The sequence below is a fragment of the Melanotaenia boesemani genome, chromosome 8, assembly GCF_017639745.1.
Source record: "Melanotaenia boesemani isolate fMelBoe1 chromosome 8, fMelBoe1.pri, whole genome shotgun sequence".
Classification (NCBI taxonomy): domain Eukaryota; kingdom Metazoa; phylum Chordata; class Actinopteri; order Atheriniformes; family Melanotaeniidae; genus Melanotaenia; species Melanotaenia boesemani.
The window spans coordinates 24915130-24926452 of record NC_055689.1 but is presented as its reverse complement, the minus strand read 5'-3'; the positions used below and the strand labels follow the sequence as shown (position 1 = coordinate 24926452).

At 37.5% G+C, this 11323-nt stretch overlaps 1 protein-coding gene across 1 annotated transcript; it reads left to right on the top strand.

The window, feature by feature from the left end:
• The first annotated feature begins 1902 nt into the window (after nt 1–1902).
• On the top strand, nt 1903–6964 carry LOC121644813 (alpha-amylase). The gene is made up of 9 exons (XM_041993027.1): nt 1903–2090; nt 2692–2838; nt 3321–3518; nt 3634–3864; nt 4978–5111; nt 5300–5522; nt 5630–5751; nt 5904–6029; nt 6740–6964. The coding sequence occupies exons 1-9, from the start codon at nt 1923–1925 to the stop codon at nt 6927–6929; spliced, it is 1539 nt and encodes a 512-aa protein (XP_041848961.1). The 5' UTR covers nt 1903–1922; the 3' UTR covers nt 6930–6964.
• The last annotated feature ends 4359 nt before the right edge of the window (nt 6965–11323 follow it).

The window sequence follows — 11323 nt, the reverse complement described above, 5'->3', positions numbered from 1 at the left end:
GGTCGTTTCCTTCTGTCTGTGATCTTTTTGTCTCCTTTCTTCTTTCCCTTTTGCTCTTTTGCAATTTTCCATCTTTTTCTGTCCCCTCCGGTCAGGTCCAGCAAGATTACATAGATTCCGTGATTCAAAATAAATAAATAAATAAATGAATCATATTATCAAGAGGAGCCTTACCCATAGGCCTCCTCTTGGCAGAGCAAATTTGAGCAACCAGATTATCATTTTGCTTGCTATGATGCTGGACAGGACAAGTTAAATGAAAAAAAATTAAATAAAAAAAAAATAAGTGCCATCAAACATATATAAAATGAAGTACAGTAGAGTTCAGTAGTGTAGAATTTTGAGCAATAATAAATAAAATTATGTGTTAATAGACACAGTTATGAGTAAAAAAAAAAAAAAAATTCTGAAATTAAGTTCAGTAGAGTTCAGTAATGTATTTGAGTGAATCACACGTTTTCTGAGGAAAACAATGAATAATTAGAATAAATAAAGATACTAATCCTTCCTTTAACTTCTGTTTATAAAAAAAGAATAAAAAAATAAAAACTAAACTAAAAAGGAACCTGATTAGTGTACAGCTCCTTTAGATTTTTTTTCTTTTTTGGATTATAGAAAAAAACTTTAGCACTGAAGTCCCTCATAACAAAATGTCTGCAAAACTGTTTTATATAATATATCTAACTTCCTACCGATTCACATGACACTATCTGCATTGGATTGCTGTTTTTAAAAGCAGATAAGTTGCAAAGTTGCCAAACTAATATTATGTAACTCATGTAATTCCTACTTTTTTTAAAACATTTTTTTGTTAGTCTACAAATCATTTTAAACTGTAATGAACAAAACAATACATTTGGACATATTAGTTGAAAGCAAGATTTACGTAAACTTCCAAACTCATTATAGTATTAATATTAGTATTAGTATCAGCAGCAGTGTTATTAACAGCATGAAAATGATCTGTACTATAAATTATACAGGGTATTAAGTGATTTCATGTTAACAATATGTAATCAGATTACAAAAATCAACTCATTATAAACAATCCACTTTGCATTAATGACATATATATCAAATTGATTAAGTAGTCAATTTAGATCAGTAGTCAATATGAAGATTTCCACATAATATTCTGTGACTTTCAACATTTCAAAGCAATCTGATGCAACTCTGTCTTTTTCCATTCTGGTGAGAACTAAACTTACTGTTGTCAAAGTTATACAACATTTAGGGAAACTTGTCAAACACCAGGGCATTCATGTGACTGAATGTTTGGTCACGTCTTCTTCTTTTTTTTTTTTTTAACTGAGACCAAATATTTGGATGCTGACTGCCTTTACACACATGGCTTAATACTGAGGGAATTTTTCCCAATTGTGGTTTTTATTACAATTCACCATCTTTACTTTTTTAAACATTAATAAAAACTTGATACTTAAACAATAAAATAATATGACAGCCTGATATAATTGATATCATTGCTACATAACTATTACAGAAATAGCTGTGTTAAAATTTTGCTATTAGACACAAAAAAGCTCAGACATTAAAAATCTATTTAAAATATTTTGAAAATAAAATATAACCCGATTTAGCAACAAAGGTCATTACATAATAAAATATTAATACAGCTTATTTCTAAACTTTTGTCTGTGTTTAAAAAAATGTACCTTCATCTACAAATAAACTTTTACTTTTTTTTGTGTGTGTGGGCACAGTGAGTGTTTGTATTTGTTTTTAATTGTAAAAAGGGTCACTACGGGGCCAGATAAGCAGATGTGACTGGGTGAGAAAGAAGCACCTGTTTAAACTCCACAGAGATAACTTGAAGTCTTTCATTGGTCCAGGGGAGAGAGAATACCTTTAAATACCCTCATGACAGAGCAGTCTGTACAATTTCTTTCTCATCAAGGGAAAGCATGAAGTTGTTCATTTTGGTCGCCCTGTTTGGGCTCAGCCTCGCCCAGCACAACCCCAATATCAAGAATGGAAGGACAGCCATCGTCCACTTGTTTGAGTGGCGCTGGGCCGACATCGCTGCAGAGTGTGAGCGCTACCTGGGTCCCAATGGCTTTGGTGGTGTTCAGGTATGTATGGCTGAACACTGTCATTTATGCATTTAAATGATGCATGATTTTGTACAGCTGTCTACAAAAAGAAACTAATGTGTATATTCCCACAGATATCCTCACAGTTTGTAGTTATATTTGAACGAGCATCATTCCTTTTGTGTTCTTCTGCCGCCCTTCAGAAGTTCATGTGTTGGAGTTCTACCATATGTTGTTCTTGTAGATGGAATTGGATTGATATGCTTTTAGGTTGGATTTGCCTAATGCTCAGAGCCTTTTAAAGTGCTTTTTAAATCTACTTATATTTCTGTTCTGCTCTACCCAGACAGACTTATATTTTTAATTGTTTTTTAAATTATTTTTAATTTTATTTTACTGAAAAAATGAGGCAAAGAGATAATGTAAAAAATGCAAATGTTCAGCTTAATACTGGATGGAGTTTCTCAACAATCACTCCACATTTCCATGGGTTTAACAAAGCTTCTCATGATGGTTAAACTGAATGTTTCTCAAGTGCATACCCCCCCAATAACGCTTTTTAGCAACAATGTTCTATCTGCAGGCAATTTCTGTTTCAAAAGCAATAATTAATGTAATGTTTTTCCTCTGTGTTGCTCAGATCTCTCCTCCAAATGAACACATTTTGGTAGACAATCCCTGGAGGCCCTGGTGGCAGAGATACCAGCCAATCGGCTACAATTTGTGCTCCAGATCTGGCAGTGAGAATGAGCTGAGAGACATGATCACCAGATGCAACAATGTTGGGGTAAACTGCACTGTTTCAGTGATTTAGTGACACATATCAAAATCCTTGTTCTTCTTGATATCACCTTGTAAATCTGTAGCAAACCTGACAACACTACATGCTTTCAGACACTATTATTGTTTCACATTTTTTTACAATAACACGTGTGTTATTACCAAAACTGAAAAATTTAACAAATTTTAGAACAAACTCATAAAGAAGCAACAATTCAGCAGCTTCATTCCTTTTAGGAATATTCAGTTTTTTTCATAGCATTTAGTTGCTGCAAGGTGGATTATTGTGCTTTGGTTACTGCATCGCCACAATTTCTTTTTTGTCTTTACTCATTTTATTTTTTTTTATTGTACTTGCCATTATTACAGTAAAGAAAAAGAAAGCTGTGTTGCTTTGATGTGTTCTTGTCATATGAGACTGATGTAAACTTGCATATAAGAGAGAAAGATAGTGAAGTATTTCACCTGATATTCTGTGTTTGATCACAGGTCAACATCTATGTGGATGCTGTCATCAACCACATGTGTGGATCTGGTGGTGGAGAGGGAACCCACTCTTCATGTGGAAGCTGGTTCAGTGCCTCCAAGAAGGATTTTCCAAGTGTCCCATTTTCCTACTTGGACTTCAATGATAACAAATGCAAGACCGGCAGTGGAGAGATTGAAAACTACGGTGATGTAAATCAGGTAATTAATACCACTAAGAAATCTGATTGATTGATGATGATAACGTTGAAATGAACTTTTGAGCATTGCCATTATGATAGACATTTTGAAACATATTGTTATTTATTTGCTGCAGGTGCGTGACTGTCGTCTGGTTGGCCTTTTGGATCTCGCCCTTGAGAAAGATTATGTTAGAGGAAAAGTGGCCAACTTCATGAACAAACTGATTGACATGGGCGTAGCTGGATTTAGAGTGGATGCCTGCAAGCACATGTGGCCTGGTGACCTGGATAATGTTTACCGTCGCCTTAACAACCTCAACACCAAGTGGTTCCCTAGTGGTTCCAGACCCTTCATTTTCCAGGAGGTAATTTTTTAAGTTGACTTTTTAAGTTTACATTGTTTTGTCACAGTTTGAGTATCTCGAACGACGAGAAAATCACGCACAGCACAGTTTTAGTTAAAATGCTGAAAACATACTAATTTTATAAGTGGTTAGGCAGAGTCAGTATCTAAAACTACTCGTCTAATGAGTAAAGAGCTATTTGTTGAAATTACAGAGTTTGATTTTAAATAAACTTTCGAAGTATGACTTACTCTATTATGAGCCTATTCAAGCAGAAAGCCTAAAAACATTTGAAAAGAAAGGACTTCCTATGCTGGCTTCCACATTCTGCAAATAAATAAACTGTCAATGTCTGTTAAATTCAACATTTCTTAGCTGGATAGCTGGATTTGACATTGTTGCTCTTAATCCAAAAAAAAAAAAAAAAAAAAAAAAAAGTTGTATGTATTTTGATCAGTTCACAAATCACTGATGTGATTCAGTTCTAACTTACATTACACTTATTTAGCTGTTTTATCCAAAGGGACTTACCATGGTTAGGTAGTAGCATTGAGGGGATCCTATGTAGGAAATCCCCATGTCTCCCACATAGAGACTTATGCTCTACCAATTATGACAAGGACATCGCCTGTAAGTTCAGGTAAGACTACCATGAATCAGAAAACAAAACCAGAGATCGCAAGTTTGAATACGGAATTCGAAATACTGCAAATGTGCAAAAATAACCAAATACTGTCTCATATCTCACATTTATATAAGTATGTACTATAAGTATGTATGAACGTATAACATGTACCTACTCCACGTACTTACACAACATATTACTTTGTGTTAGTTGTCCCTCTACCGTGGTTTTGTAGTGTTTGTTTGTAACGTTTATTTTTTTTTCTTTTGTCCAAAGTGACTTACAATGGTTAGGCAGTAATATTAAGGGTCTTGCCTAAAGACCCAACTGGAAGGTGTTAATATTCCCCCTTCGGGGGATTCAATCCTTGGTCTCCCACAAAGGAGACTGATGCTCTACCAATTGCGATAACCAGCCAGATTTTGATCAGTTCACAAATCACTCATGTGATTCAGTTACTACTTCCAGTGACATTGGTTGATATAATTTATGTATTGTTTGTACACTAGGTCATCGATCTTGGAGGTGAGCCCATATCAGCAAAAGAGTATTACCATCTGGGAAGAGTAACTGAGTTCAAATATGGTGCCAAACTGGGAGACGTCTTTAGAAAATGGAATGGCGAGAAGCTGTCTTACACTAAGTATGTGTTTCAGCTTGGATGCTTTAATATAATGAGACATGTTTCTAATTAAGGGAATTAATTTACCTCGAAGGAAATCAATGATCCAAAAAAAATTACACATACATTGTTCAGCTAATATTTTGTTCAGCTTGTGTGGTTTAAGCAATGAATTCCTCAGTTTTAGTAAATTGTATTCATGTGTCCAGGAACTGGGGAGAGGGATGGGGCTTCATGTCTGATGGCAATGCTCTCGTCTTTATTGACAACCATGACAACCAGAGAGGTCACGGTGCTGGTGGTGCATCCATCATTACTTTCTGGGACTCCAGACTCTACAAGATGGCTGTTGGCTACATGCTGGCCCACCCTTACGGAGTCACCCGGGTCATGTCTAGCTATCGCTGGGATCGCAATTTTGTGAATGGAAAAGTATGTTCACCCCTCTGTAGGAATAATGCCAAAATATGATTGTGCAGTAGTTCACAGTTTGGATCAGTTTTTGCTAAAATCCTGCTAAAATGTATGTATTTTTGCAGGATCAGAATGACTGGATAGGCCCTCCCAGCAACAGCAATGGAGCCACCAAACCTGTTCCCATCAATCCTGATCAGACTTGTGGAGATGGATGGGTGTGTGAGCACAGATGGCGTCAAATTAAGTGAGTTTACAGAGGACATTGTTGACTTTACAAAGCACAGTTTCTTTCTGACTGATCTAATGGATCATAAAATTATGTACATGGCATTGTGATTTTTATTTTATTTGCATCTTCACTATTTAATTCATCTTCATTTTGTCACACCTCTCAAGGAACATGGTCATTTTCCGTAACGTGGTCAACGGACAGCCTCAAGCCAACTGGTGGGACAACCAGAGCAACCAGGTTGCCTTTGGACGTGGAAATCGGGGTTTCATTGTTTTTAACAATGACAATAGGTAAGACTTTTATGCTGCTAATAAAATGTTATTTTTAAATTTACAAAATATCATTAACCATTCGTACAAGTTCATTACAGGTGCATGTATCTGTATATGTGGACACATCAAAATACAACACGTTAGCCTTATAAATGGTAATGATTCCTCTGGATAACTAAATCTTGTAATAAAGAAATGCCCCTTTTTTTTCTCTTTGAAGAAATGTTCTTCAATTTCTTCAAACTACTAATAAAATGTGTCATTTTATTGCAATTCTAACTGAAAACAAAACATGCAGCAAAATTGTATCTTTTGCTGGAAAACTTATCTTCAGATGACCATTCCAAGGCTAATGTCTGCGTTTTGAGGTTTTTATTGTAGTCATCTATGAAGTAACGTCTGAGGGTCAGACAGGGAAAGCACTGACTGACTTCCCAATGGGAATAAACATCCCAAAATTCTGTTCTATTCGTTTTAAAAGAAAACTTAATCTCATTAACACATTATTGTTCAGATACTGATTGTAGGATAATTTCTATTTACTATAATATCATTTATTCTAATACTTAATCTTATTGTTTGTTACTCCCATTATTCAGTGGCTGACTCTCAATAGATATCCAAGTAGTTTGAGTAGGTAGTTGAAAGCAAGATTCTAACTAAATGCAGTTTCATTTTGATACTACTGACATTATTTAAAACATTGTGTGCCTTGCATTCATTTTCAGCATCCTGGATGTGACCCTGAACACTGGCTTGCCTGGTGGCACATACTGCGATGTCATTTCTGGCCAGAAGGAAGGAAGCCGTTGCACTGGGAAGCAGATCCAAGTTGGTGGGGATGGTCGTGCCCACTTCAACATCAGCAACAGTGAAGAGGACCCATTTATTGCTATTCATGCTGATTCCAAGCTGTAAACTGTAACTCAAAATAAATTTCACTTCAGAACTTATGTGATGATTTGGATGTTAAGTAAATTATCTTTGTGGTTCATATAAACCAGCAGTTTGAGAGGATGAAAATAATTAACAAAAAGTAGAAATGTACACCACCATAGCTGTAAATAAGCTCAATCAATTTCTATATCATTTTCTATATCAATTTACCAAAGTTAAACTCAAAGTAACAGAATGGATGCATCTCGTCTTTCTTCTGAGCTCTCACCAGCAAGTAAAAGTCAGTCCGACAATGTCTCTTGTCTTGCCTCATGCTCCGTCACTTTTTCTCTTTGTTTTTCTTGTGTCGTCCAATAATGTAATCTTGCGTTTCTTTTTTGAATCAGTCATGGTGTACGTTCAAACACGGCCAACGAGTTGATGTCCAGTTTCTTGTGTGTGATGTGATGCTGTCAAGCATGGCAGGGCAAAACAAGTTTCTTTGTATACCACATTAAACATACAAGAAAATTCAAAGTGCTTTACATAAAAAATAAAAAGGATTACATCGGGGTGCTGAATAGTCCTGAAACAAACTTTAAAAATAAATAAGAGATAAAAAGCTAAAGTAAAAAAACAGATAAAATGCAAGAAATAAAAGTGACAATGTGAGGAATTTACAGATGGAAGGTGTAAAGTAAGACACAGCTGTCACATTATGCCTCAGGCTGGAAAAAATGTTGAAATAGCTTATTTCAAATAAAGTATCATGGAGTTACACTAGACCATAACATCAGCTGGAAATCTCAAGTTAATTGTTTGCCACAAAAACAAAAAAATCACAATGCTTGTTGGCGAATGTTGTTTCATCATGAAGTCGTGTCTCGGAGGAAAGGGACATGAATTCAAGCTCAGGTACAGGCAGATGAAGACAAATGATTTACTTTTTTAAATGCAAAAACTAACCAAAGGCGATAGTAATAAGCTTGAAAAGTATAAAGTATAATTATTGTACTTAAAAGTAGAGTTTTTTACAGGTTAAAGAATAACTGTCATAATTAATTCTAGTGTATAGTTAGGAGGATAGATCTGCCTAGCAGAGGTCAGATTAAGAACTACAGAAAAAAAATCAAAGAATTAAACACCCCTATGATGATGACAAAACCATGGACCCAGGTTTCCCTTGCCCGGATGTGGATCACCGGGTACCCCATCTGGAGTCAGGCCTGGAGGTGGGGCACGGAGGCTATGCTTGGTGGCCGGGCCTTTGCCCATGGGGCTCGGTTGGGCTCAGCCCGAAAGGGTGACATGGGCCCACCCTCCTATGGGCTCACCACTTGCAGGAGGGGCCATAGGGGTTGGGTGCAGTATGAGCTGGGCGGCGGCCAAAGGCGGAGACCCTGGCAGTCTGTTACGACCCGACTCAGGGGTATGGAAGGGCGTAACAAAAAAAAACACGGCGTGGACAGTTGGTAAATTATAATGAAAGCACATTTATTTACAATTCCCGTGAAAAGTGATGGACAACCTGTAAAACAAAATAAAGATGAGCTGGGGTTAGCGGACCTGCAGAAAGAAACAAACCAAAACCTATACCAAACACTCACCGAGTGCACACAAAGACACGACCGCAACTCAGTGAGGAAACTATAACCAAACAAAAGCAGCAAGCCCATAAACTAAAGTGACCGTCGTCACAACACAATAAAACACTAACCTAGCCCAGCACTAAAACAATCACCAAGTAAACGTAACTCAACTAAACACTTAAAGCACCCATTGTGGTAAAGGAGGTAGTCGCGACACACACACACCCGGTGCACAACATGAGGGGGAGAGCGGCCGGAGCCATTCTGGCTTCTCCCCCTCCAGACCTCACTCGGCTGCAGCCTTTTCAGCCGGAGCATCCCCGTAGGCTGCAGCCTGACTGGCCCAGAGGAGTGCCAGTCACACAAGGGCGGGGACAAAGGCGCTGGCCTTAGCCACTCCGGACAGCGCTCTGCCGCCCCTAATCACAATATAAACGGCCACAGCTGTCTCTGACAAGCACGGGCCGTAACACGGTCTGATCATCGGCTGCAAAAGCTAGCTCTAGGGACGTGGAATGTCACCTCTCTGCTGCAAAAGCTAGCTCTAGGGACGTGGAATGTCACCTCTCTGGCGGGGAAGGAGCCTTAGCTGGTGCGTGAGGTTGATTGGTTCCGGCTAGACATAGCTGGACTCACGTCGACACACGGCTTGGGCTCTGGAACCGCTGTCCTTGAGACACATAATAATGAACACCTTGTTCAGGTATAAGAGTGTCTACATGTGCATTTGGCACCAGGACACTCTGGGCCACAGTTCAATGATCGACTTTGTAGTCGTATCGTCGGACTTGCGGCCGCATGTCTTGGACATTCGGATGAAAAGAGGGGTGGAGCTGTCAACTGATCACCACCTGGTGGTGAGTTGACTCAGATGGTGAGGGAGGATGCCAGTCAGGCCTGGCAGACCCAAGGATGTTGTGAGGGTCTGTCGGGAACATATGGCGGAGTCGCCTGTCAGGAAGAGTTTCAACTCTCATCTCCAGCAGAACTTCAACCATGTCCCATGTGAGGCAGGCGAAATAGAGTCAGAGTGGGCTGTGTACCGTGCTTCTATTTTTGAGGCGGCCAGCCGCAGCTGTGGCCTGCAAGGTCTTCAGTGCCTGTCGTGGCGGTAACCCCCAAACTCTTTGGTGGACACCAGCAGTAAGAGATGCCACCAAGCTGAAGAAGGAGTCCTATCAGGCCTTTTTGGCCTGTGGGACTCCAGAGGCAGCTGATGGTTATCTGCAGGCTAAGAGAAACGCAGCTGCTGCAGTCGCTAAGGCAAAAACTCGGGCGTGGGAGGAGTTTGGATAGGCCATGGAGAATGACTTCCAGACGGCTTTGAGGAGATTCTGGTCCACCATCCGGCGGCTCAGGAAGGGAAAGCAGTTCTCCATCAACACTGTGTACAGTGGGGATGGAATAAAAAAGATACTAATCCTTCCTTTAACTTCTGTTTAGAAAAAAAGAAATAAATAAAAACTAAAATAAAAAAGGAACCTGATTAGAGTACAGTTTCTTTAGATTTTTTTTTCTTTTTTTGGTTTATAGAAAAAGCTTTAGCACTGAAGTCCCTCATAACAAAATGCCTGCAAACCTGTTTTATATAATATATCTAACTTCCTACCGATTCACATGACACTATCTGCATTGGATTGCTGTTTTTAAAAGCAGATAACAAGTTGCAAAGTTGCCAAACTCATATTATGTTTTTCATGTAACTCCTACTTTTTTAAACATTTTTTAGTTATTGTACAAATCATTTTAAACTGTAATTAAACAAAACAATGCATTTGGACATATTTGTTAAAAGCAAGATTTACGTAAACTTCCAAACTCATTATAGTATTAGTATTAGTATTTGTATCAGCAGCAGTGTTATTAACAGCATGAAAATGATCTGTACTATAAATTATACAGGGTATTAAGAGATTTCATGTTAAGAATATGTAATCAGATTACAAAAATCAACTCATTATAAACAATCCACTTTGCATTAATAACATATATATCAAATTAATTAAATAGTCAATTTAGATCAGTAGTCAATATGAAGATTTCCACATAATATTCTGTGACTTTCAACATTTCAAAGCAATCTGATGCAACTCTGTCTTTTTCCATTCTGGTGAGAACTAAACTTACTGTTGTCAAAGTTATACAACATTTAGGGAAACTTGTTAAACACCAGGTCATTCATGTGACTGAATGTTTGGTCACGTCTTCTTCTTTTTTTTTTTTTTACTGAGACCAAGTATATGGATGCTGACTGCCTTTACACACATGGCTTAATACTGAGGGTAGTTTTCCCAATTTTGGCTTTTATTACAATTCACCATCTTTACTTTATCATTATTAAAAACTTAATACTTAAACAATAAAGTAATAGTATAAAAATATATTAACACTCATGACAGCCTGATATAATCGATATCATTGCTACATAACTATTACAGAAATAGCTGTGTTAAAATTTTGCTATTAGACACAAAAAAGCTCAGACATTAAAAATCTATTTAAAATATTTTGAAAATAAAATATAACCCGATTTAGCAACAAAGTTCATTACATACTAAAATATTAATACAGCTTATTTCTAAACTTTTATTTAATGTGTTTAAAAAAATGTACCTTCATCTACAAATAAACTTTAACTTTTTTGTGTGTGTGTGGGCATAGTGAGTGTTTGTATTTGTTTTTAATTGTAAAAAGGGTCACTACGGGGCCAGATAAGCAGATGTGACTGGGTGAGAAAGAAGCACCTGTTTAAACTCCACAGAGATAACTTGAAATCTTTCATTGGTCCAGGGGAGAGAGAATACCTTTAAATACCCTCATGACAAAGCAGTCTGTACAATTTCTTTC